General features: G+C 44.4%; 1 protein-coding gene across 1 annotated transcript; it reads left to right on the top strand.

The window, feature by feature from the left end:
- The first annotated feature begins 3920 nt into the window (after positions 1–3920).
- On the top strand, positions 3921–22281 carry C8A (complement C8 alpha chain). The gene is made up of 11 exons (XM_032192713.1): positions 3921–4039; positions 6097–6193; positions 7139–7283; positions 8190–8334; positions 9883–10072; positions 11598–11798; positions 13047–13287; positions 17197–17325; positions 18079–18248; positions 20322–20544; positions 22130–22281. Exons 1-11 carry the CDS (start codon positions 3921–3923, stop codon positions 22279–22281), a joined length of 1812 nt encoding a protein of 603 aa, XP_032048604.1.
- The last annotated feature ends 5508 nt before the right edge of the window (positions 22282–27789 follow it).

Raw genomic sequence — 27789 nt, 5'->3', positions numbered from 1 at the left:
CCGGGCAGAAAATCAGGACTTAAACCTATTAAATATATTATTAATATATTATTTTTGCAGTGATTCAATACCGTCTTATATACACACCTCAGTCCAAGGGCTGCAAGCACAGCATTCAGCAGACTTATTTCCCCTTCTTTATTCTTTTCAGCAACTTTATGAACAATAGAATTTATTGTATGTTACAGGTATATTATACAGGTCCAGGACAGTCCTTTTTCTGGATTTCCCAAGTCTTACCATAAACTAGCCACAGGAACACCTCAGGAATATCACTTACCCCAATCTCTCGCACTTTCAGAAAGGGGGTTGGTGTGCCTGGTGCAGCCTAGGGAAATTTTAGGACAATCCACCCTTCTCTTGAAGACACCTAAGTTGATTCACCTGTGACATATTTCTGGAAACAGAGCAGGGACAAAATGTTATTGGCAAGGGAGAGCCTGATGAGATTTTTTCCCGTGTTACAGCTGGCAGGGATGGGCAGGAGATGGAAATGGCTGGCCTGGGGTGGAATTGATCAGGGGCAGAAGGGACCCACCGGTCTGGGGAAGAAGGGTCCCATTGGTCGGGGGCAGAAGGGACACAGCATTTGGGGGCAGAAGGGATCCTGCAGCCCACCCAGCTGCAAGCCCCCCTGTGTGCAGGGATGTCACCCCTGGAGCAGGATGCCCATCTCCAAACTCAGAGAAATGGCCACAAGCGGCTAGCAGGGCACAATCCCATTCGGGGGGGTGTTTGCATGTGTGTGGGGGGTTGCAGCCCAGCTTTTACCTTGTTCTGCCGGGTCCCTAACCCCAATTCTGCCCTCCCCAGCCTTTTCCTCCCGCAGCGGTTCCGCGGGGCTCCAGCAGAGGGGGAGCGAGCACCGCCTGTGCCCTGCCTGCTGCTCCCCAGGAGCAGGGCTGGTGGATGAAGCCCTCCTCCAAACCCCAGAGCAGTGCTGATGTCTCCGGTTTTGCTGCAGAATATAAAGCCCTCGTCTTAATCCAAGCCCTTCTCTCCAAGGTATCTGCTCCGGGACTTTGATTTTGAAGCTGGGAGATGAAGACCTGGAGAAGCAGCCTTGCTGCCGTGGAAAAACAGAAGTTATTTTACCCAGCTCCTGTGCAGGGAAAACTCGCTGGCACTTGTGGAGGGGATGAACTGAGGAAGCCCATGTGTGCTGTGAAAGCAGGTGTGAAATGGCAGGATTCCCAAGGGCAGAGCTCCAATCGCTGGGCACAATTCCTTGCTCTTGCCTTACCAAACATCTCTGTAACCTCTGTACTTTGCAACCACCCCTATATTAAAGGAAAAAAAATATGCTACCCCTAAAAGAGAGGCTGTCTGCTCGGAGAGCAAACAGCACATGACAGGTGGCAGCAACATTACCTAGTGGGATCATCAACAGCAGGGACCTGGGGTACAGCACTGAGAGTACAGTGCACAGGATGGAATCAAATAGGGCAGGACTCTGTAGCTATATGGGGTTAAAAGGGTTTTCAGTGAAGATCTGCATGTCTTTTAATCAAATATTAGCTGTGGAGAGTTCTTTGGTGGCAAGGAAAAGAGTTTTGCAATACTCACAAAGTGCCTGATGCAAATTCCCACCCAGATTTGCCACTGACTCCTCTCACACCTGCCCCCAGCCCCAATTTCCCTGCTACCGACTGGCCCCCAGTCCCCATCCCACTGCCCAGCCTCCTGAAGGTGACTGCGCAGCTATCGGCAGCATCGCTGAGGTTCAGAGTTAATTCAGGCTTAAAGGCGAGGATCCAACACGCATTTTAGACAAGTTCAATTCATAATGTTATAAATGGAACCATAACTTTTATATATATCGCTTTTGGAACATAACACCTTTGAGAAAGGTTCTTTAATTTCACCTCTAACGTGGTGTGCATCGCTTGCAGCTTAAATCTCTCGCATGCCTCCCCCCCCCTAAACGACTTCACCCATCAGTGCGAAATTGTTGATGTGCCTGATTGCACAAACTGGCCCAGCCTTTTATCTGGGAGACAGTCCACAAATAACTTTCATTATATATATGGTGTGTTTCTGATGCTGCTATCAGAAAAGATATAATGCTTCTCCAGTCCTGCTGGATGCTGAGGAGGCATTTGACTGCAGTGCAGCCATTTATATCAAAGGACGGCAGAAGTTTGGACCGAAGACAGATCAGACAGACAGCAGGGGAGGCTCCCTCCTTGGGGACAGTGGAATTGTCCCCACCAGATCTCTGTAAGCATTGCTAAGACCCTTCTTTATTGTTCTTAGTGACATGCAGAGGGGTTACAATGTGTAACAGGGAGGTAATGGTGGGTATCACTTTATGCCAGTTTCAGTCCCGTGCTTTTCTCCCAGGTAAAAGCAACTTAGGCCTAATATTAAAAAAATAATAATAAATTAAAACTTTAGTTGAGTTCTTCTTGCGTAGGCGAAGAAAGGAGGTCTTTCTGAACCCATCTGAAGTACATTAGTAGGTAAGAGACTGCATTAACATACTCCTGAAGGTCACAAAAAGGCAGTTTTCATTTCATCTCACTACAGAGTTTACCCATGTGATACATTTCTTCTTGTTTAGTGCAGACAAGCTCCAGGGTCATTCTAAACTTTAATTACATTAAAATAACACGGTAAGAGGTCCTTTTATTTTGATAATTTACAATACCGGCTATTGAAATGAGCTTCACATTAATTTGGGAAATACACAGAGTGACACTTCTATCCCAGTCTTTTGTGAGCAGAGAACAATTCACTGTCCGCTTAATAGCCGTAATAGCCCAAGACCAGATTTTCCTACAATAATTACACTTTCTCTCAAATTTATTGAGGTTCAAGTTTCCAGTCGTCTGCTGGGAACGCTTCATTTATGCATGAAGTATCTCAGCCCTCTTAGGCAGAAGAAAAGCAGGGAGACACGGAGGCTTGTTCAAATACAAAAGTCTCCACAGATATCATTTGTTTTTTCTATTTTAACTACTAATAATGTTACAGAGTCCTTGTGCACTTTTGTTCCTGCCCAGAAACCCTCAGGGGGGATTTTGAAGGTTATATGCAACCCTATGTACAAGTGGTTTTCCAATGGCTGCTTTTTCACTTTTTTCAACACGTGAAAACTAAATATCCTTATCTTGTGGCTATTCTCTTAATAATAAATAACCCATGGTGTTTTGCTTTGTATGGTGTTATTGTCTTACACCTGTGCACTTGCACATCCACTACTCCTGCACTGAGATCCCTGCCTACTAAAAGCATTAAAGCCACCACCTTATGGACAGGTTCACACAGCAGCTGGGACAGGACAAAATTTCAGAGTGAGGGGGCATCTTCCTCACTCTGAATCAGTTTAAAAAATGAGTGTTTAGATCCCCATGTTGCAGTGACTGTGTAGGACCATCCCAAAGCCCTTCTGAGTCTGGTTATAATTCCTGGTGGCTTTGGACATGGGACACTGCCTTATGGGAATGGAAAAGGGAAAAAGCTGAACTGACCTCTCTGTGATGTATCTGGATGGTATGTGTCCCTCATAACAGAATTTTCTAAGAATCTTCAATTGGCTGTGCTGGGAAATGGCCAAAATTACAGGTGCTGTGGGAAATAAAATGGGTTTCCTCCTTCAAATGAACTGGAGGGTACAGGGTGGGCAAGAAACATGACTGCCTTGACAGGGCCTGACTGACTTCCATGTGGAAACAGTCAAACAGTTTAATATATTCCCTTGCCAGAAGATTGGGAATTTGTTTTCAAAAGGGCAAAGGCCTCTGGGACGTGTCCTGATTCTTCATGATCTGATGGGTGCTGTCGTCAATGATTTACCGCAGCGTGCTGCACCCGGGGGGCTCTGCACTTCTCCCAGCAGCACTGTCCCCACGGCCTACCAAAGCCTCAAGCTTTTGCTTGCAGCTAATTAATAGCAAACGTTTACATATGGAAAAACAATGCAGTGGAGCCTGCGTCAGGTTTCTCTTTTGATTCTCGCTGTATGCTCGCTGTCTCTAACAGCACGTTGGGGCACGGCTGCGGCGCACGGGGAGCCGGTGGCGGCGCCTTCCCAGAGGTAAGTCTGCTTCCACCCAGCTTTACGTACAGAAACTGCGGGCCAGTCAGTCAGCCCATCAATTTCATCTTGACTTGAGGCATGTGCACACTGTGCTCTCTGTAAACAGCTTCCAGAAAAAAAAAATAAAAAAAAAAATGTTGGCTGTTATCCAAGCCCAAGCGAGGAATCATAATTCCTTCTTATATGAACTGTTTGCACAATGGGTTTTCTTTCACAGATGACTATTAAGCCTGCTTAAACATTTTTACCAAAATCACCGTATTATTTTGGGGCACTTGGAGTGAATTCCTTACACAGGAAGACTTACAAAGAAATATTTTTCCTATTCATTCTCATAATAATTATTTTGCATTTGACAATTAACATGTGCTTGTACACAACCCAATTTTCAATCCAAGCCAGAATCATGTACCTCTATTTTTTTTTTTCTCTGAACAATATTATTAACATATACAAGTGTCATTTAAGCTTTGAAGGAAAGGGATATACAAGTTATTTTTTTCTAAAGCTACAGTGTCGTGATAGAAGAGTTGTTTTTTTTTGTTTGTTTGTTTTTTTCCTACAGTTATTAATTTCAGGATTGTTGTAAAAGCAAATGTGATTTAGAAGGATCAAGAAAAGGTATCACTGATAATTGGAATGTGAAGACGAGGAGAAGGCAGAAGGGAAAAAAAAAAAATCATGGTAGTGATACACTTAATTATGTAGGCTTATTCTGATAATCCCTTTTGAAAAGGAACAAAGACGAGATTTTTGATGTTTGATGAACTTATCAAACAAGGCAGAATAATGAAGAGGTAAACGTGAAATCCAGTTGAAGGTGAGCCAATTAAGTGCTTGGTGAAGTGCTGAAGGACACGGCCCACAAAACCTCCTGTCAGAGCCGGGAGGGATAAGTACGGGTGCCTCCTCCAGCACTGTGTGTGTCTCCAGGATCCCGCTGTTCTCCTGGTGGGTGATCTGTGCCCACAGGCTCTCTGCCCAAGCCGCTGTGCCTCTCGTCTGGTGGCCTTGCTGATGAATGCCCAGCGTGCTCCCTACCTCTGCTAATTATCGGGATTTCTCTTTGGGCTGCAGTCTTATAAGTAAAACAGACTGCTCATTAGTTAATCACCAAAATAATGATAATAATGTTTTGGCTTGGAATAACCCCTCAAAATGCTTAGAAGGCTGTGGCAACTGGAGAGTCATTTCTTAATGCCACAGACTGCTCCTCAAGACAAAGAAACATGTGAAAATAAAGGTTGTAGGAGTGGGGACAGAAACACAGAGATATAATGACAGGGCTGGGTAGCAAGACAAGTATTTTCTTGCTACTGTACGGCAATATTCAATGTACATGTATGTCCAGAGACCATTGTGATCCACAACTCTTGCCATTTTCTGTTTTTTATACTCTTTCTTTAACTTTTCCCCCTTCACAGAATCTAGGTATTTCCTTTTAGAAATAGTCAGCCAACAAATCCTCGTGGTCAGCACGGCCTCATGGCTTGCAGCTCAGCACCATTGGTGCAGCCGTTCCCACTACAGCGTGCATGGGCATCAAACCCTGTGTGGAAAAATACTGATAATTCAGAATGGTGTAAAAAAAGTGAAATTGACTGATTTCAAACCAGGTGACAAACATCAGTAATCCTGCAGTTTGTGAGGTACTCCAGAGAAGAAAGTCCTAAAGAAGCTTTTCCTTAAAACCTGTCTTTTCTGGACATTCCTTCTGTCTCTCAGGGTGTTTGGCCTCTCGTGTATGGTGTACATACATTTTATTGCAATCCAACTGTTGGAAAGAGCTAGGATCTCCCAGGAGAGCAGGAAACCAGAGGCAAAATGCTCAGGTCCTACACCTGCTGCCCCAGACCATATTTTGAGGGTGGACTTCTTGGACAGGGCAGCCGGGGTAGGACGGCCAACCCTACTAAGGGTCTACCCCAGTGTCCGTTTCCTACAAAATGAGTTCCTAGTGGAAGAACACACAGAGATTATTTTCTCCCTGCTGGCCTCCAACCCTTCTTAAAGCACACCTTCAAAGCCCTTAGACCACTCTCTCTTCTCCTCAGAAGAAGCAGCAGAGATGTTAATTCCCCAGCTCCTGTCAACTGTCAGCTGAGCCAGTGGTCAGCGTGGACTGATTGCTTTCCTTGCCAAGAGAAAAAAGTAAGGCTCTACCGTTATGCATTCATTTATCCTCAGATGTGTCTGCAACAAGGATGTACACACATTAATTATATATATTATACATATTAATCATTCTGAAGCATCCCGTAAACTCATCCAAATATGACGGAGGTGCTCCTCTCATAGAGAGGCTCTTACTTTCCCTGGTGTAAACAGGGAATAAATTTGTTTAAGGCAGCAGAGCTGCAAAACACAAAATCAAGGCAAAATGTGGAAGAATCAGGCCAGAATACTTGGCCAAGATTTTCCTTTTCAAATTCAGATTTAATTAAGTATCCCCTGATTCTTAATGCAAATATTCTACTGAAAAGAAATTAAAAGCAACCTTCATTCATCAGTTCCCGTTCTCAATTTTCGATATAATTTCACATATGTCTTCATAATTCAAGAATTTATTTTCAAATACCTGACATAATTTTGCTCTCTGCTTAGTTTATATCCCTGTATTTTTGTTCCCGTGCTTATAATCAGCAAATGATTTGGCTGTTCTCTCCTTCTCTCTTTTTTTTTTTTTTTTTTTTTTCCTGGTTTAAGAGCAGCAATCCTCATTAATAATCCATCAGAAATGTTTATGTTTCAGAATCAGCATTGCAATTAGTGTCTATGTCCATCTGAACCCATTACATTCCCATACAAAATGTGCGATTGGAAAAATTCTTTATTGCTTCCAAAGTATAAAATAGGAAGAGATTTTAAAAACAGTCATTCCAGTCCACCCCAAATTCACTTGTTTTAACTTCGGGCAGCTCTCCTGGGCTCCCACCTCTCTGCTGATTCTCCTCCACTTACGCACAAGGCTATGCGTATGAGGACTGCACAGAGAAATAACAATTTAGATAAAAGCTATAGGTATAATTGCATTACTGCCCGTGGTGGTAATGCCAGGGGGATATGAATTAGGTGTTTCTCTCTTGTATGACCCAGCACCGGTACCGGACGCTGGTGCAGCCTGCGGGGTTCGCAGGGCAGCGCTGCGTGGGGAATCTCTGGGACGAGCAAGCTTGCCATGCTGAGGAGACCTGCACCAGAGCCCCCAGCTGCGGGAAGGACTTTCGGTGCGAGGAGACCGGTGAGTGAACGGGGCTCAGACTCCGGGTTTGAGTGGACAGACCGAGGGGAAGTGGGTCAGACATTGGTGGGACAGAATGGCATCTGCTGTGGGCAGGGCTTTGCCAAAATGCATTCAGGCTGGCCAGCAGGATGGTGAAATGGTGCAAGGAAAAATATGAGATTTCCCCCATCTTTGGGGGTTTTTCACTTTTACAGAAGTCCTTCCATGTTACACTTCGATTTGGAGCGAAAAGAAGGCATGTGTGACATGGAAAAGGTTAATTTTTCAGTGGAATAAAGATTCTAGAAATATTCTGCTCCAACAGCCGTGCTGTGTGCTCACATCCCCCTCTGTGGGCACCAGAGCTCCCCCAACACACGCTTCCTCTCCCTGAGAATAACGCAGCTCAGTCCTGAACCCAACCAGCAATCTGTTGGGGTGAATTATTTATTTTTAGCCATTCCCAGCTCTGAGGACTGGGATGTGATACGGCTGTTCTCGGGACGTTTGGCTCACCTTGGCAGATTTTTCCTTTTGCACGAGTGGCTTGAGCTCCCACCTTGAGCATGTAATGAAAATCCTAATGAAATTTAGCAATGCACAGCAGCTCTGGGGGCAGCTCCTCAGCTGGAGCATGTCATTGCTGCTCCACCACTTCCCTCCATGACTGCCATGTCAGGGCTTTCTCCTCACCCCCAGAAATTAAAAAAAATAAATAAATAAGGTCCTTTCAGGTTGTGATTCCTGCAAACAGCTGTTCTTGCGCTATGGTTATTGCAATAAACTCCTGATGGAGCAGTGCAGTGTCCAACGCACAGCATGGCTTCCTGTGGCACTGAAATATGTGTGCAGAGCAGCAAAATCAGGCTGCCAAAAAGTTTTCCTGAAAGCAGCCAAGGGATCTCCTGTCCCTATGCATTCTAGGTCGCTGTATTAAACGACATCTTGTGTGCAACGGTGAGAGAGACTGCAGAGATGGGTCTGATGAGAATAACTGTGAGGATGAAGATATTGAAAGCCCCTGTGAAGACCTGTTCCCAATCCCAGGGTCTGAAAAAGCAGCACAGGGGTGAGTAATTAATCAATAGCTGCTACTCTAGCAATCAAAGCAGGAGGAAGGTTTTCATATTGCTCCTGCTTAGTAAGAACAGTACTCCATGAATTAATACCGTGCTGTGCCAAACCCAAAGGAGAGTGTCTGTCCCACACAGCCATGGGTAGCTGTGTCAGAGGCTGGAGGGCTCAGCCCAGCTCTTATTCCAAATTCTCCTCAGATTTACTGCCTGACCTTGGCCTCTCTCAGACACTCGGTAGTTGTGAGTGTACCCTTTATGCTCATGTAACAATATATCTCAGTTCTCTGAGTCCTTTCCATAGCTGATAGAAGCAAATATTAAATGAAACAGTAGGTGTTGGAGGTGCAACATTCTGGTGGTTTCCAGTTTTATGGAGAATGTTTGGCTCCAGGATTTAGGACTTTGGAGTATATATTGAGGGCAGAGAGCCTGAGCACCAAATGGAAATAAGCTGAAGTAGGTATTTCTATGCATGAAAATGTTTTAGGCTATTCAGCTTCCAATTTTAATTATGCAATATAGAAAAGAAGACTGGCATGAATTTAAAGGCAAATTTCCTGTTGTGAAATTTTTGTTTTAAATCCTGTGTCCTAACACAACCGCTTAGTTTCATTTGGAGAGCATGAGCTATGGTATGACAATGCAACCAGTCATTGGATAATTCTCCTATCCAACACTCTCCTGAGTCAATGAGATAAATGCATCTCTGGCCCAGGGCCTGGGAAAGTCCATCAAAAGTTTTTCAAGACATCTATTAATTTGCAGTCAGCACCGCATTTAATACTGCTCTCTGATTTGTTTTCTCCGCAGAACACACAAAAGCAATAGCATTTACTATCCTGGTCTTAAAGATGATTCCCTGTTGTGAGGAGCATTGCTGCTGTCTAGTTTGAATAATGCTTTCATTTTGAGCCATCGAATTACAGGGAATATTAAGTAACAGGCGGGATTTGGGAGGGCAGCAGCTGTGATGGCTGGAAAGCAGGAGGAGAAAGGCGTGAGGAAATAATAAGCAAGTGACTTGGCAAAACAGGAGGCTTCAAGTCTAGGGAGGGTGCTAACTCCACTGAGAAATGAGACTGCTATTAAAAGGAAGGAGATGAAATTAAGATAGGAAACAATTACAGAGGCTGCCAGGAAACCCTTTGTGGTAGGGAGATGCATCAGGCTGTGAAAGCCTTGCTGGGACTGGAGGAATCCCAGTGCTGTCGGACTTTCACAACTGGACTCGTGGGGATGGACTGGACAATTAAACTGACTTCTTCCATCTCTAGGATCTGAGTCTGAAACAATGCCTCCTGTTAGCTTTGGGAAGGAGACAGCAAAGAGAGAGAGAAGACCCAAACCTCAGGTTATCGTTGTAATCTCAGTTCTAAGCCAGAGACCTGAGTATAGGTTACATGCAGTGCCGTAGTGTCAGGAGAACAGAAACGGGAACAGTGTCTGTTGGGGAAAAAAAAACAAACAAACAAACAAAAAAACAAACCAAACAACAACAAAAACAAAAAAGTATAACATTCTGAATGTTATGTTTTTCAAAGATACAACATCCTAACACAGGAGGAGAAGCAGTACGTGTACGATCCCAATTTTGGGGGGGGGCATTGCGAGTATGTCTACAACGGGGAGTGGCGGGAGCTGAAGTACGACGCTGCCTGCGAACACCTCTACTACGGGGACGATGAGAAGTATTTCCGCAAGCCTTACAACTTCCACGTGTACCAGTTCCTAGTGAGTACCTCGGGTGGTCAAATTCGGCAGTTTTCCCAGCTAAGGGCCCAACTTGTTATAAAGGTATTGTGCACATTTTATCGAGGAGAATTTGCTGTGTGTTGTCTTTCAAGGCACCTTCCTCCGGCTGTCCCCAAGACAACAGGCAATCAGTGATATAAATGCAGTTTTATGGCACATCAAGGCACTAACGTGCTTTATCACCCAGGCATCCCCACTGCTTATTCTGGCCTAGTCAGAGCCAAGATAAATGTTTTTTTACTAAATTCTGCTATTAATGAGCTGTAGAGCTTGCGCGAGCCACTTGCCTCTCCAGGGATGAAATTGGCCATGTGTAAAATAGGAACAATGCTACCAGTTCAATCTTTGGAAGCATTTAAGTCTATGGCATGGCTACAAGGGACATAAATCTGAATTCTGAGTGAGACAGAGATCCTGAAAGCCATCACAACATGTATCACAACACCTGTGTGCTTTGGGGTGGCATCTGACTTTGGATGTTTGAAACTGAACCTAGCAGAGGGGGGACTTAAGCTGGGTGTCCCGTGTCCTAAGTAGGAGCTGTGGCCTCGCTACAGCTAAAAAAAAGCATCTGTCATGCTTTTTTTTTGCAATGGATGAATGAAATAAATATTATTCCAAGGCAATATTACAGCTAAAAGTCCAATGTAATAGACTCTCATGTGCTCACCACAGGCAGAATTCCTTAGTCCCCAGTTGAACCCAGACAGACCCACCACACCAGCAATGTTTTCTTCCCTCTTTTACCTGCTGCTGCTGGTGGAAGCACACCTGTACCACAGACACATGGGGAGGGATGCTCAAGAATGTCTCACATCTAGGCTGACTTTGGAGTTTGTACCTGCCTGGGTCTAGGAAGACACTCACGACCATGTCAGATGCCATTTTTCAGTGTTGGAAAATTTATCTGGCTTTTTATAGAGATGGCAAATGGCACAGCCCAGACTCGGCAAGGCTGCTAAATTCCACGTGCTGGCAAAGCAGAGCTGTCAAGGGAAAGGTCACTTCTCTAAAACAGGCAGAACAATGTTTATTTTCTGATGTTGCCCTCGTAAGTGTCTGGATCACCGCTGCTGAATCTTTTTCCTAATAAATTCATCCAGAAGCAGGCAGGAGTGGAAAAAAATTCACTCCAAATAGTCAGGATTTGGCAGACTTGCAGGGAACTGGAAGGAGGGCTTTATAATGGAAAGTGTCAAGGTAGCTTACTAGACACTGTTACCAGATCTACCTGTAATGGCATTGCTTTCTGGGGCCAAACACAAACCTTTCCCCTGTCTGGAGATAGATGACACAAAATGCATGGCTTTATCTGCATCTCTCACATATTTCCAAATTAAATGGCTCATGACTGAATTCTTTATTCTGTGTTCACTGAAGTCAGTGTTGGTGCCATCAGGAGCATCACTGGCCTCAATGGAGGTATGATCTGCTCCTTAAAGAAATATTGGTTAAAAAGGAAGGAAAATGCCTGAAAAAATAATGTGTGCTCCTTTCACTTTAGGCTCATGCTGATTCTGGATTCTCTTTTGAGTTTTATGAAGATTCAAAAGATCTGCTTAATGCCGTTGGAAGTAGTAAAAGCAGAGGAGGCGGTTTAACCTTTGGGATTGGACCTAAATCAGTACCTGTAAAGCTAAACCTTGGCTTTTCTTTATCACGTGGCAAAGGATCCCTGAAGAATTTCACAGAATACAATGCAAAGGTAAAAAAAAAAAAAAAATCAGTGATGCGTACACTCCAATCATGTCATCTGTGCATTGCATGGTCTGGCTGTAAGTTACGTCTGTTTATTCTCTTAATTGCATTTTTTAACACATAGCAATTGTACCTTAATTTGTTCATGTAATTGCAAATGTATGATCGTTAGTAATCCTGTTTGTTGTTCTTATTACATTTTAGCAAACAGGGAGTGGGAATAAAATTGAATTACGAAGTACCACAACACATGTCATCTCACCCCATCCTGTTTCATGGCTATGTTAAGCACATAAATAAAAAATGTTTAAAGTGACGATGAGGGAGAAGGAAATATCAAGATGTTGATCAAAACAGTTTTCCTCGGGGAATGATTTCCAGTAGCAAATATATCTTGTTCCAATTAATACAAGCTGCCTTATGATAGGGAAATATGTTACCTTTGAAGAAAGGTTAAAAAAACATTATATTAAAAAAAAAAAAAAAAAGAGCTTCCATTAAAAAGGTTTATTTCTCATGAGTTTAAATCATGGAATAGCTGTGGTGCTTTTTCCCATCTAATAACATGAACGCTGGTATTTCCCACATATACCATCCTTGTCTTCTCTTCTTTCTTGGCTGCTGACAGCAAACAATACAGAATAATTACTTTGATGGTGTTCCGAGTTGAAATGCCCTTAAAAGCTGTTTGAAATTGGCACCATTAGAGTATTTACTGTGCACTTGTCTAGACTCACACGATGTTTGCAGCTGAACAATGATCAATTATTGGAGAAATCATTGAAGGGGCTGGTCCTGTTGCACTGGCACCTTGCCTGGGGTAATGGCCAGTCTAGAGGAGAAGCCATGGAGCTGGTGGTAGAACAAGGAAATCCACCTGGGTCAGCATCTTCCCAGCCAGGGAATCCCCCTGCTGCTTTGTCCCACATCGCTAGTCAAGGCTGCCAACAAATAAATAAATAAATAAATAAATAAATAAAAAGGCATAAGCAGCATGGAAACAAAAACCAGAAATAGCAGAAATTTGCACATCAATAAAAAACCCAAAGCACCCACACCATAACTCTGCCCTCCACACACAAGAAAAAGACATTGAAAAAAAGAATTGCCACTGATTTCTTTTGAAGTTGGCCTGCTTTTCAAGCCCTTAACATACAGTGACAGTTACAGATTCAGGTTTTCCTCTGCAAACCAGCCTAGAAATTACTTTTTTTTTTTTCTTCAGTGAATATTGATTGGCAGTCTTTGCCCACAGGATGTTGGATTCATTAGAGCTGTGACCAAGGTGCAGACGGCCCGTTTCAAGATGAGAAGGAACAACATCGTTTTGGATGAAGACATGCTCCTCTCCCTGCAAGAGCTTCCAGACACATACAACTATGGCATGTACGCCAAATTTATCGATGACTACGGCACCCATTTCATGACATCCGGCACTATGGGAGGTGTCTTTGAGTACATCCTTGTTGTTAACAAAGAGGAAATGAGACGAAAAGGTTAGAATAATGCACAAAATTCTCTGCTCACAACTTTCTGCTCTAAAGCAGGCATTTCCCACCTAGAGACCATGGATTGGGTCCAGCCCACCTGAATAATTCATCTGGTTGCTCTCCACACCCATCATTTCTCTGGGCCCTGGGAGGGTGGATACTCATCAGACTCTCCTTGCCAAGGTAGCTGGAGTGTCCTATTATGTGATAGGCACCAAAAATGCACAGTTGGCATGGGGTACAGGTATCCATGTGCTCTTTATGAGATGAATGAACAACTCACTGCATAGCAAGGGAGAAGCTCAAGTGTCACAAACTACTTCCTGAGCTAATTTCAGAAGAATCTGGGTAATGTTTTTATAGTTTAGGAAGGAATCTGAATAACGTTTTCTCCCCTTTTTTCAGTGTTGTTTACTAGACTTCTCTAAACTTCTCTTACTGCTTACTATCTTTGTTCTGGCCATCCTTATGAATGCTCAAAGACTGCAAACTCAGCCAGAGTAAAGAATAATAGCCCACTGATGTTTTAGCATCCTGGTAGTGAGAGTTTCAATTTTCTGTAAATGGAAATAACGCTTTGCACTTGGCAATACCACTGCCACTTTACTCTGGTTAGTGTCATATCTGAAAACTAACAGAGCTCTGTTAGCTCCAGTTCTCAACAAATTAGAGTGTATGAGGCTGGAGAGCCATACCCCTAAATCTCAGTTATATGAAATATCCGCTCCAGATATCTGGACTACAAGAATAGCCATTACTGGAGAGCTAAAGCATAGCATTTTTCCTAATCAAAAACATAAGATGCAGAACAACAATAATGCGGTACTTCAGTACACTAACCAGATTGCCGACTTTTGCAAAGGTGTTGACAGTGCAATAGATCCCACTTTGCCTAAACATAATCACCCTGATCTTCTGAGGGTAACTCCACCTTGGTAACTTCAGGCTGAATGTTTATGCAAAAGAAAATTGTGACCTTGGACAGCAGGTGTAAATTGTCACAGTTGGTGCAAATTGCTATAATTCCATTGATTTCCATGAGTCTGCCCCAAATTCTGCCATGGACCTTCCAGTCTGAAATGGTTTTGTACCATCAGAACTAGGATAACAATACATACACTCCATAGTGAGTGTTAACCATGCCATTTTTTTCCTGTGAGCAACTACCAATTGAGAGAATTTTCATTAAGTCCCTGAACTACTAATGTTTGGAAACATGATGCCTCTTCAAATCATTTATTCACTTTGAAGAGTGAGTGATATAGAACAAGAATAACATCTTGGCAAGCAAGTCTTCAGGAAGCAGACTGCCAATTTCAGAGGAAGAATGAATCAAGAGCATGTGGAGGGAAGCTATTATTTTACTTTATCTTGTGCTTGTTGTGTATCTGAGGAGATTTACTGCTACAAGATGCCCTCTTTTAGGAAAGAAGGATGCTGAAATTCAGCAAAAGACAAAAACGCGCCCCAGTAGAGATGCAATTTTCGTTTTAATGTAGCACATTTGTATAATTTTCATCTAACTCAGACTCTGCTAGAAAGTCCACATTTGTCAAGTCAAAAAATGTCTTCCCATTGGCGATCGCCACCATGCTTGAAGGCTGTGTTTGCAAGAGGATTAGCCATGTCTCCTGAGGGTTGGTCAGGATCAGGGTATAAGTGCTCAAATCTTGCAAACAAGAGCTTCAGATAATGATCTAGAAGCTCTGCAGATGCCTAGAGATGTACTGCTGAGACCCTGCAGGACTGAGCAGCACCAGCTTCAGATCCACTCATGCATCCTGAGAGCTCACCTAACCTAGGAGGCTACGTGTTAAATGCTTTGAAAGAAAATATGCTCCTTTATTTTTATTTTTTATTTTTCCCTAGACTGGTGACTAAGCCATTTGTATCCAGGAAATAACGTCCCCAGGCTGAGTCCTCTCTAAATGAAAGATACCTGGGGGTCACTGAGCATCCAGCTAGGCATAGGCATGAGCTGGATGTTAAGCATATGGGAAACTTTAATTTTGAAAATGAAATCACCTTCTGGGTTTGGACACCCAGGAAGAGACCACAACCCACTTGTGCAGTGTTTAGGATGGCAGTTCTGCAGCCAGACCTGTTTCTAGCTTTCAGGCTGCAAGGGCTTCTATGGATGTGGTCATGAGTGAAATAAATACATATGTCAGAACGAGGTCCCTTGTTGCTCTGCCATCAATATTTTTCATTACTTGTTTTTAAAATAGATTGTTATGGTTCTATTATTTAGCAGAAAACAGTATAATGTGTTCACACATTACAAGAACATTTATGGGAGAAACATTATGCTCAGAGTAAATTAGAAAGAGTCTTCATATATTCTGATTAATTCAAAATGCAGCAGTAAATCTTATCACTTGAGCACATTCAACTATCACAAATTATATCTTATAAAAAACTATCAGGGCTCCCCCCTCAAGTGCCAATATTTTCTATGACCACCCTTTTGCAGTGATAACCACTTTTCATTTATCAAGATCTGATCTTGCTGCAACCAATAGCAAATTGTATTGACAGACCCTTGCTGAACATAATTACTCACCAGGAACCATGGCAAATCAATTAATCAGGGTGTTCCTCAAGTTTAATTTTATGGCACTCCAACACCAAGATGAGCAATCACTCACGGTGCTTTGGGTGAATGAACTTTACCCACTGCATTTACAACTGTTGAACAGTTTACTACGAGTAATTGAGTGCTACACATTTAATCTTCCTCAAGGGGCCCATTTTGCATTGGGATTTAATTCCCCATGAAGTCTCGAGCATGCTTCAGGTCCCACCTCTTTGGCTCCAGGACTTGGACTCCCTTTCCTGGGACATTGAGCACCCTCTCCAAGCCAACGAGCAGCCCCGTGCCCACACAGCTCCAGCTGGCCTCTCCCACAGAGCGGGAGCTACAGGAGCTAATTAAGATCAGGGTCTTAAATACGAGCAAGATGAGGCTCTGATCCCCGGTACTGGGTGAGGCAGAGCAGCTCGGCACTCTGGGTCCAGCCTCGATCATTAAACTGCTAAGCCACGATGCACAAATCCTGCTGACCTCCATGCCTCCCTTCCAACAGGGTGGTATTGATTGCCGGGCTGCTTTGTAAATCACTTTAAGATCCTCTGACAAAAAGAGCAACACGAACGTTACCTATTACTTACAATACCTGTATTTATTGAAATCAATGGATTTTTTAACTATTCCAGAAGACAGCCTTATATTTGCAGGAGGCTGAAGTGTGTACAAAAAAAAAAACCAACACACAAAACAGGCTGTGTGAAATATGCGCATTGCTTACCTTGGTGAAGCCACCTCGTTAGCTCGCTTCTCCCCTCTGCAGTCACTTCATGGGTCTCCAGTTACAAATTCGGGTGATGTATACGGCAGTACTGGTGGCAGCAGCACAGCAGCGTACCGCAAGGCTTTGCAGCTCTCAGCACACAATACTTTTGCAGGTTGCTACTTGAAGATGCTGCTTAAGCTGCTAATACACGGGTCAGACCCTCAGTTTAGGAAATTAGCTAGGATCCGTTAATTTCAACTGCTGTTCCCAGCTTTAGTTATGACTTAGTCTGTGGAAATGTTTTTATTTTTAAATAAATAGGCTGAACAATGAAATACATGCTTGAAACCCTGCATTAAGATATTCAGTTTCTTCTAATACTTCCTGAGGACACTGCTTTATGTCAAGGAAGTTTCCCTATTCACTTGTGCAGTAGGCCCAACATACCCCAATACAAGTTTGGCTTTGTCACTACAAGACTAAAGCCTGTCCTCTGCCATGGAATAATTCTTCAAGTTGCAGACCATGCAATTAGATGAGTATTTTCTTAATAGACATGAAAGATACCAGGAGGAAAATGAACAGAGCCACTGCTTTTACTGGTCTCCTTCTTGTTTTGCAGAAATCCGCTCCGAAGAAGTCATGGCCTGTTTTGGCCTCTCAGCTGGCGTTTCGGTCAGCAAGTATGGGCTGGCAGTGGGAGCATCCATGTCATACTCTCAATGTGATAATAAAAAACTTCTGGATGAGGGTACGCTGGGGAGATAGGTCTGTGGCCACTGGGGCAAGGGACAGAAGTCGGGTTACGCTGGGGTGTGAAAAGGGTGCTCTAGTGCCATCCTCAGGCACAGCTCAGGCCCAAAGGTGGGACCAATATGTCTTCAGGGCCAAGTCCCCAGCAGTACTGGCTCCTCTTGAAAGGAACTGGAGTTACATCGTCTGGACAGAAATGCACATTGCTGGGTGAGTGGGTGACTGGGGAGCTCCGGTCCCTTTAGCAAGCCCAGGCCAAGAGTGAGGAACCTGGGAGAAAACACTAAAATCAGGTCCAATTCTCCCCCAAGCACTCCTGGGGAATGTCTTGTGGCTCTGGTCCTTCCTGCATGTGTCCCATGTGCCACCAGTCTGGACCAAACACATGGCAGAGCCCCAGCTGGGCCCCATGGTCCCAACACTGGTCCAGAGAGGGCAACATCGGTGATGATTAAAGTCAAATCTGGCCATAAAAAGTGCTCAAAGAGGTCAGGAAGCTACCGATTGTAAATCACTTTAACTAGTGATAACCAGACACAAAGGCTGGGGCCGTGCAGGACCTTTGGGCTGCAGTGTTTTAGGGCATTTGGGATGTTTAACTCATCACCCCATTGCCTTGTACAAGGCTGAGGGGGAGGCAGAGCACCCATCGATGTGGGAGGAGCAGCATCGTGGTAGCCCCGCTTGTGACTGATATCACCTCAGTTTCCAGAGTAGGTGTGGAAATTGTAACTAAATATATGGGTGTAATTCAACTTTTCAGATGAGCAGAGCCACAATGCCATCGTGGAAGATATTATTCCCCGGATTAAAGGTGGAGATACTGCTGGCAGTGGAGGGCTCTTAAACAGTTGGGACGGCAACATGTATCGTCGCTGGGGAAGGTCATTAAAATACAATCCTGCTATTATTGATTTTGAGGTAAGGCTTTCTGCAGTTGAAGAAACTCTGCCGCTATAACGAATGAAAGTGTAGTCGAGCAGATCATTTCGTATTTTTATTGTGATCCCATCACAGAACAAGATTAAATGTAATGGGCCACTGATCTAGTAACCTCTTATTCATTTCACAATGGGGAGTACATCTCCCACCGACAGCATCAGCAGGGAGACAGACAAGGAGCTTAATGCTGGATTAGTGCCGAGTTAAGTTTTTGATGTGTCCCCAAGCAGCTTGCCAATGAACAGCTCTCCATAGTTGCAGCCATCCCCATTATTCTCCGTAATGCTCCTGCCTTCCCGTATAAGCAGGGGGCTCGTGGGGGAGGCAGCCACCCCCATGTTGAAGGCTTTGCACAGATGCCCCCCCTCCACTGCACCTGCTTCAGAGACACAGTGGCTCTGCCTGACCTCTGCACACCACGGTGGGTCTCGCTCTGGGTGCCTCCAGGAGTTTATGGAGGAGGGGACACCACTTTCTTAGGTGAGTCCCGTCTCTCCATGCTCCGCTAAGAGGGTCTGTGGTGATCGCAATCAGCAAAGTTCTCTTCCTGCCTCCTATTTTATTGGATGTCCCATAAAATGGGAAGGTCACTGAGGCATCCCACGGGGCTTTGTGGTGTGAGGGAAGGCCCTCAGTCATGGCACAGATGCACTGCCATGAACATCCTTCTCATCAGCAATTGTAGGACACAGCAGGAAAGACAGTGGAAGAAAGGAGATGGGCAGGTGGAATTGGGAATGATCTGTGTTATTGTCAGGAGAAATGGGAATCTTTCTGGGCAGCGCCCTGGTGGCAGAAAGGCCAGCTAAAGTACAAGTGCTCTCAGTTACAGCTGAACGCATGCTGCGGGTTATTCACCTTTCTTCACAAGTTCCCATCAATTCTGGGCAAAGCTTATTGCACTTTTCCAGTAAACCACATGCTGACCTCTCTGTTGGCTGCTTTTGGAGCTCAGCAACCTCTGTGCAACCAGCAGCAGTTCGGGCTGCCAATAAACGCCCACGTCCACTTCAGCCGCTCTTATCTGCAGCTCACGCTCATTTGATAAACAGGTCTGTGCAAATATGTCTAAGAGCCCTTCCCAAAGCCTGGCTGGCCCTCCCCACGAATCACTCCCCATGTGCTTGTGCAATGAGGTGATGCCCAGGACTGCCCTGGGACCACTGTCTACCAATTCCCAGCCAGGCACACCTTGGATTTATAAATATGTCCTTGCATCAGCCCGGAGCTCGCAGCTTATCGTTCATTTTTATTACTGGTAAAACTGGAAGGGCTGAGATTTTTCAACCTAAACACAGCTGAATGCTTAAAACACCCCAAAGAGCCACATTTTGAAAGGCAGAACGGCGCCACCAGCGTTGGGGCCTGCTGCCCTTCAGCTAATCCAATCGATTCGATATAATAGGTTGAAAGCAGAAGCCAGGTTACAATTACAGTTGTCCACACTGGGCTATTTTTGTTGAATGGTATATAAGAATTGCAATTTGCCACTGGAAATATTACAAGCTGGTCATATTTTTAAAGCTGTAGATGGCTCAGTATTATTTCACTGCAACAAAGGGTAAAATGTAGGCAGGTAAAAGTCTCCACGCTGTGCCTTTACTGGATCGTTCATGATCTGGTCACCGTTAGTGGCAGGTTGGTGTTAAGTTTTGATGATACCCACTGTCCAAATCTCTTACCTACATGTTTTGTTTCAAAAAGGGAAAAAGCATGAGAAAATCTCTGACATTATGGTAGCACTAAGAAACTAATCAAAAAATGGGCTTTCTGGGGTGTTTGAATTTATGATTTGGGTCCACACTGAACTTCCAGAGCAAGCCAACCCTGCAAAACCCCTAAGATAGGAAGAGGTTTGGTTTCACACTGAGGTCTATCAGTGGTAATTTATTTTCATGGTGTATATGGAGCTGTCAAGGAAGACAAACACGCTTTTTCTCAGCCCCGAGCTCATCCAGCGACCTCCCTGCTCCCTGACTGCATCCTGGCAACACCCGGGCCTATGACTAGATGAAAACCCCAAACTCCACTTTTTGTCTCTGTCCTGCACAGCTGCAACCCATCCACGAAATTCTACGCAGGAGTGACCTCACCAACATGGAAACCAAGCGGCAGCACCTGAAGAGGGCTCTGGATGATTACTTGCAGGAGTTCAACGCCTGCCGCTGCGGACCGTGCCAGAACAACGGCGAGCCCATCCTGGTGGGTGACACGTGTGTCTGCCAGTGCCAGCCGGGGTACGAGGGCCATGCCTGTGAGCAGAGCAAGCGCCCAGGTAAGGCCCTGGTGTGAATGAGACTGTCACCCGGTCCCTGATGACTGACATGGCAAGTCCTGGGCACAGCGATTCTCTGGAGCACTTGGGGCATCCTGATGTGGATGCCTGCTGCAAGGGCAGGAGTGCAAACCCTGGCAAGCAGGAAAAGAAGGGAGGCTGAAAGGGTCAGGCAACGTGGCTGGGAAGTGATGCTCCAGTGAAGTGCCACCAAAACTGAAGTTTTGGCCAAATTGCCAGGCTTCCCCTCAGACAGAGAAACATTTTAATTATATGCAACTAATCTGGGGAGAGGGAACAAAAAAAAAAGTGACATCCCCAAGTAACAGGCTTTTATTTATGCTTTATTACTTTATGTTCTGTTCTAAAAAATGAAATGGGTGGCAATAAAAAGCTAACCTCAGAACATGCTCTTTTGTTTCAAAAAAATGCCAGGGTTATTTCTAGACATTTGTGTCCTGATTCATGATGATGAAAATTTCCCAATCTCAGCACTTGAAGCTGGCAGAAAAAAAAAAAAAAAAAAAAAAAAAAAGGATAAAAATTCATCTTCAGACCAGTTCCAGCAGAGCTCCAGGCCTTCAACTATGTGCTCTTACTTAGGGTCTCACCATTGGAAAATCAAACCTGTGATGAGCTAAGGAGTTAAGAGCAGAGCTGGGTAGATGGTTTATGAAGCTGAACTCAAAAGCACTGGTTCAGTGACTCAAAACTGGGTTTCTTTAAAAATAAAAATTAAAAAAATCAGGTTCTTTGAGTTGTCTCCAAATCCAAGGAATCTGCTTGAGATGAGGCACATGGAAAACCATCATGTTCCTGCGAGCTGCTCTGAGCATCGTTGCTTTTAGCAGTGCTGGGGGAAGCTTCCAGTTTACTGAAAGGAAGCGGATTTTTAGTTTCAAGACTCATTTAAGACCAAAAGCAGTTTTGTAAAGACCAATGTTTCAGCAGACAGAAACCCCAGCGTTTCATCCAGCCCTAAGTAAGAGCACACAGATCCATTTTTACTGTCTGGATTAATAAAGTGCCCAAGCCAGGAATGAAGGCCAGTTGAGTAAATAAAAAATGACAGTAAATGACAGCCATCAAGCACTCCCATCATTCAGGAGTGCCACCATGATCTATAGTATCGAACGCTCCTGACAACTCAGTCTGTCCTGTAATGAAAAAGCCTCAAAATGACCTGTCTCCAAAGGGACAGGCAGACTTTTCAGAACAGCTCCATGACAGTGACATTAGGAGACATTTGTCCCTCTGCCTTGCTTGGAGGTGGGAAAGTTAGTGCAGAGAGAGCCACCAGCAGCCCTTTGGGAAAGGGAAGTCAAATGGCAGCTCTTCAGAGGAGGAAAAGGAAGAGCTTGCAGTATGTTTTGTTTTATTTTGTTTTATTTTATTTTATTTTATTTTATTTTATTTTATTTTATTTTATTTTATTTTATTTTATTTTATTTTATTTTATTTTATTTTATTTTATTATTTTAACTTAATTTTACTTAATTTTATTTTATATTTTGCTTTTATATATATATATATTTAATTTTACTTTATAGTTTGGTTCAGCCTCTTATTCAATATGCTTTTTCAGGCACTGGGACAAGCGGGCGCTGGAGCTGCTGGTCACCCTGGGCTCCCTGCCAGGGGGGCTCGAGGAGGCGCAGCCGGCAGTGCAACAACCCTGCCCCGCAGCACGGCGGGGCACCCTGCGTGGGGACGAGCGTGCAGAGCAAAGCGTGCTAAAATCAGCACTGCTCCCCAATGGTATGTGCTCAAGGTGTTTTGGTGACTGTGCTGGGCAATAAATACAGCGGGCATAACTCTGCAACTGAATTACGCTGGGGACAAATCATTGCATTTACATGCGTAGAGGGATGAGCTGGATTTGTTGTATGAAACCCAGCTGCTGTCCAGACAAATTGCTCGGGCTGATTGCATGCATGCCTGGCTGCACGCTGATCTACCAGTGCTCTGGTTGAAAAAGTCCACTGGTGTCCCCACTGGGTCAGCTGGTATCTCCAGCAGGTCCACTGGTGTCTCCACCAGGTCTGCTCCCCATTGTATCAACTGGTGTCCCCATTGTGTCAACTGGAGTCCCCACCGTGTCAGCTGGTGTCCCCACTATGTCACAGCCATGCTGCCAGAATGCAGGAGGTGGTGGAGAACCAGCACAGGAGGCTTTGCTGCTGCGTGACCACGGGGCTCTTGCTGCTCATGAAATACATTTACTAAAACTGTTTACTTAAGTCAGCTTCAGTCACAGAAATTTTTATGTTTGCCTTTGGAAAACAAATTAAAAGCCCACGATCCTTGCATTTTTATGCAGTTGGTATTGACATATGTACCATGAAACTTTTATAAGTTGGCACTGTCAGATTTTTAAGTCTAGCATATTGGACAGGGCCGCATTTTCAGCAAAGCCATATGCTGATCTGTATGGGAGGAAGCTTCAGCCCAAAGACACCGAAGAGCCATTGCAAAACGCGAACTTGAACTAATGAGAAATACTACATAAATAAATAAAATAATAAATGTAGAGGCTCAAGTGAAACTGTTCCACAGAGGGTGTTCACGCACACGTGAAGGCTGTTCCTCTCTCAGATCAGTGATGGACTGAGTATGGGCACAAGGGCATTTTATCTCCCAGGCACCCAGAGCCAGAGAAGATGCTCAAGGGCTGCTTGATTTATGTTTTTTTAATTTTGAATGTAAGGTGTAAATCTCAGCACAAGAATACACATGCTATTGAACTGCATCCAGAAACTGCGGCCAGAGCCTGCAGCTCAGTGCTCTTAATGAACTGCTGCAAAAACACGGGGTGGGCAGAAGGCGAGCAGCACTTCATTTCACTGCGCTTTTCACTGCAAGGAAGGAAAGGGAAAAAAAAAAAAAAAAAAGCCCTGAGAAGGAATTAGGCATTAGGAAAAGCAACACCAGCAACAAAACCTCAAAGCACAAAAGAGCACTTCTATATACATTTGAATGGAAAGAGCGAGTAGAAAGGAACCGTGGTTTAGTGAAAAAAAAATTGCTCAGCTACAGCTCTGATTCTTGGAAATGCTTGTTTTTCAACAGCGTGTCAGTAGTGATTTAGAGTCTGACACTTAGCTGATGTAAATCAGTGTAGCTCCTTCACCGCAGCTGATTTATGCTACCTGAAGATCTGGCCCCATATTTTCTTTTGTGTGCATGTTTGCCGTAAGACAATTTTTTCACTGCTTCTTCTCTTTTGCTCGAAAATGAAACTGCAGGCTGTTTTTGTATAAGAAAACAACAAACCATGTTGTCTCGAGCACTGAGATTTGATTTTTCAGTGAAAAATTACTATGACATATTTCTAAGACATGGGCAAATGGGTGATAAAACTGTGGCCTTTTTGCCAACCCTGCCTTTCCAGGTAAAGGCTGTGCTCATCCAGAGACAAATTTGCTCCCAAGGGCTTGAATCTGATGTCTTCTATGCTGGGAAAATGCAGTGGCATGAAGCACCCATTGAACTCAGTGTGATTTAGCCCAGAGGAATGTGAAATGTGGGATCAGAGCAGCAGTTTTCAGCCACAGTTTTATCAACACTCTTTGGCACGGGGCTGGCATGTTGTGTAGAAACATGAGACAGGGCTCCTATAACCACAGCTAGCTTGGCTCATGGGCTCAATTCTTACCTGCACATGGACCAGGCAGGGCTGAGGACAAATCTTGAGAGCAAATGAGTGTCAACTGGGTTAGAGAGCAGCGTGTCTCCTCTGTGACCGGTTGAAGAAGTAATCAGAGGGGAAGATGGTGCCTGGGAGGCTGGGAAGGGAGGAGGAGGCCTGCGGGAAGGGGACCTGCAGCCTCAGCTTCGGAGACCTTTCTAGAAGGATAGATGCCATGCTAGAGAGTCGCCGACACTACAATAGGAAACCCAAGAGATTAAAGGGACGATAGCAGAGGAACACCAGCAGCCCCAAGGTTTGTTCCCAGCTCACCCAGAGCCTGGGTGTCCTCCCAGCAGCAGCTCTGGAGCAGGGAAGCTGCAGTCAGAGGGAGGGAGAAGCTGCCTGTAAGGTCTGTTAAATAAATAATAAAAAAATAAATAAATAAAAAAGAAAAAAAAAAGAGAGAGAGAGATTATGAGCAATTACACATTTACAATGCCAGTCAAAGAAGCTAATATATCTCCTGCTGAAGTGGCCAGCATGAGAGCTGTGCTAGATGAGATAAGCAGCAAAAATGTACATTTCTTACTTAAACTAAAAGCTTAGAGGGTACAATAAAACACTGCAGTTCCACCCTGGCTTTAATGAATGGATTTTCCCCTCTTGCACACTGACATACATTTGATATAGTTATTTATCCTATATATTTCTTGCGGCATATTTCCCAGGAGACCTTGTTTATCTCTCTCATAAGTACATGATGGATGTATGGTGCTTTGGATAAATGGTATCACAATCAGATATTTTTATGGATATAGGCAAACTGGGTTATTAACAAAGGAAGGGCAGCGAGGAACCAGTACGCAACGGAAAATAGCAAATGATTGATGACAATACACCTGAGGTTGCAAGGTGCAGGCTCCAGATAACCAGCTAACAGGAGAGGAGATAAGGGCTGTTTCCTACCTCGGGGTCAATGTCACGCTGAGTGCCCAAACGCCTGCGTCCCCCCGAGCCTGCGATTTTACAGCAGCCGAGGATTGCCCACCAGGAGCAGCTCTGAAATTGTCACCTCCCTTTTCGTCCAGTGCTAATGCAGAGGCACAGGAAGGAAGAAAATGTTCAGTCCTGCCCAAACCAAAAGAAACACCGGGTCCTGGAGGGTCTGGGGGAGGCTGGTGTTTGTTGTGGGGCTGTGTCATGCCCAGCATGGTGGGACTCCGAGTCCTGCACTACTGATAGATAAAACACAAATGTCCATAATGGTAATAATTGCTGTCTGCATCTCTAGTGCTGTTGATTTACGCAAGTGGGACGGTGTTCAAATGGGGTATAAAAGGATCAGCAGGTGTAATTTGCCTTGAAAGCTGGCGGGTTTTTGGGGTGCTTACTGGGTTCTTCAGCAAGCACAGCAGAACCCTGAGCTGGCAATGTGGGGACTGCTAACACCTCCACAAGGACTCGCCAGGGTGCTTCCAACAACCTCTCTCTGTCTCTACACCCATTACTTTCTCTGTAAAGAAGATTTCTGTTCTGTATGCCCCTGGGAACCTGGGTGGGGATGTCAGGAGCGCTGATATTGTCACCGAGCTCTCCGGTCCCACCACTGCAAGGGCTGGCAGGTAGGCCGCGCAGATAGGCCGCTGCAGCCAGCAACACAATACAGGGACGGGCAGCTACGTTCATCTGACAGGGAGGAATAGGAACATGGGGAGTGATTTAGAAACCCTGTGGCTACCACACAGGGTTACAAGACCCCAGCCACAGCCTAGACCACGTCCCAGCCTCATGGGTAAATGTAAAGTGTCCACTTGAGAGGAAAAGCTGGGCAGCAAATGAATCCCGGCTGGAAATGGACCCATTCCTGATGATTTTGGGGGCAGCAGGAGTTGAGTAGGTTTGATTCTGGGAAAGTTGGCACTTACAGCTGACCCAAAATACTGTTTCTGGACCTTCCAAAGCCATGCTGACCAGATCCAACACACATCCCAGCACAAACACCTTCAGGCAGGGAGGTGGAGAAAATACAGCTTTTCCACATTTACGGAGCTCTTTTTTTCCACACATCAATGGCATCAGCAGTGGCAATTGCACAGTTTGGTACCTCAGCTCTTTGCTAAGCCATGACAAGTGAAGCACCAGTTTTTTACACATAGCAGCAGTGTGGTGGTAACTGCAAATCAGTGGCGAGATACAGGTGACAAAACCACAATACAGGACTACTGCAGGTTTAAAGAAGCCCCCATTAAGATGACTTATTTGGACCAGGGTAGGAATGTAATAAGGGATGTAATAAAACCCATTGAGACAAGAGTCTTCGCCAGGGAACTGGGCATACCCAGTGCAGAACATGCACATGTCGTGTCTGCAGCCTTACCCTGCTTTCATACCTGGGTTGTTAATGCAAACTTGCACAGAAAGTGGAAGTGAGAAACACCAATAAAAGATAGCACCAAAATTTAATGTGTACCAAAATGAAACAATAAAAGCTTCAGCATAGTAATTTTTATTACCCTCCAGGTCATAATAAATGATTAGTTAGTTAAATCTAAGCACAACATCACAAGGACAAGATAAAGTTATGTCCTTTATAGGAGGCTTCTGGAGTCTATAGGCTCAATGTGCAAGCACCCCTGAAACTATACCTCAGGTAGACCATCCTGCTCATCTTGAATACCATAAAATCTTTTCTCTCCTGCTCAAAATAAATAAATAAATAAATAAAACACACAACAAAGCAACAAAGGCCAAGGCCAAATATCCAAACCCAGGCACTGACATTTCAAAGCATCTGGGCTTTTCTGATCAGGGGAGAGCCTTCAGGTTGCTATATTTGGCTCTGCTTCACTGCTCGTGGCAGCAGTGGAGAGATGCACCATGACCATGTGTCAGAGTGCTTTCTCCACCTTGATGGTCAGGAAAGGTGTTCAAATGTACAAAAGCAGCTCTAGTCATCTGAGAAAGTTTCTTAAACAGATCACATCAATGCTTCTCAGCAAGAGCAAGCAACTGCACTGCAGTGCACGTTCTCAAAGGCACCCATGAACCAAAGCACATTGGTAATCAGGGTACTCTCTTGTACAGCTTTTGCAGGGACTCTTTACAAAGCATTGAGGAATACTGCATATAGCATAAGCAGTGACCTTATTGACCATGACCCTGTACGAAGCTTTTCTATCACACAAAAGATATAACGGTTACACAGTGGATAAGGGAAATGTTTTTGGTTGGCAGCTCAATTACGTAGCCCATTATGACTACAGATCGTGCTTATTTTACATATGCACATATGCAATGTGCTCTTCCTTTCTTAAAGCTGTCACAGAAACCTTATTGATAAGTGTGGAGGCGGCATGAAGGCTAAAACTAAATGCATGTTCCATTGTTCGGATGTCAGAGAGCCTGAGTCGCTCTTATAAGAAGTGCATTTAGACAACGTCAGTCTGAGAGAAGAGAAACTCGTGATACCAACCCATCATCACCAGCACTGCTAAAAGCCCTTGGAAAAGCAATTGACCTTGCTGGTGTTAGAAGACTCACAACATTTAGGAGGAACTTTGCACTGGTTGTGCTATTTTCCCTAAACAAAGATGTCTTTAGTTATTTTACAGCAA

This window comes from Aythya fuligula, chromosome 8, assembly GCF_009819795.1.
Source record: "Aythya fuligula isolate bAytFul2 chromosome 8, bAytFul2.pri, whole genome shotgun sequence".
In the NCBI taxonomy this organism is placed as follows: Eukaryota; Metazoa; Chordata; class Aves; order Anseriformes; family Anatidae; genus Aythya; species Aythya fuligula.
Note: the sequence above shows the minus strand (reverse complement) of the source record. Positions and strands in the feature narration are given on the sequence as shown.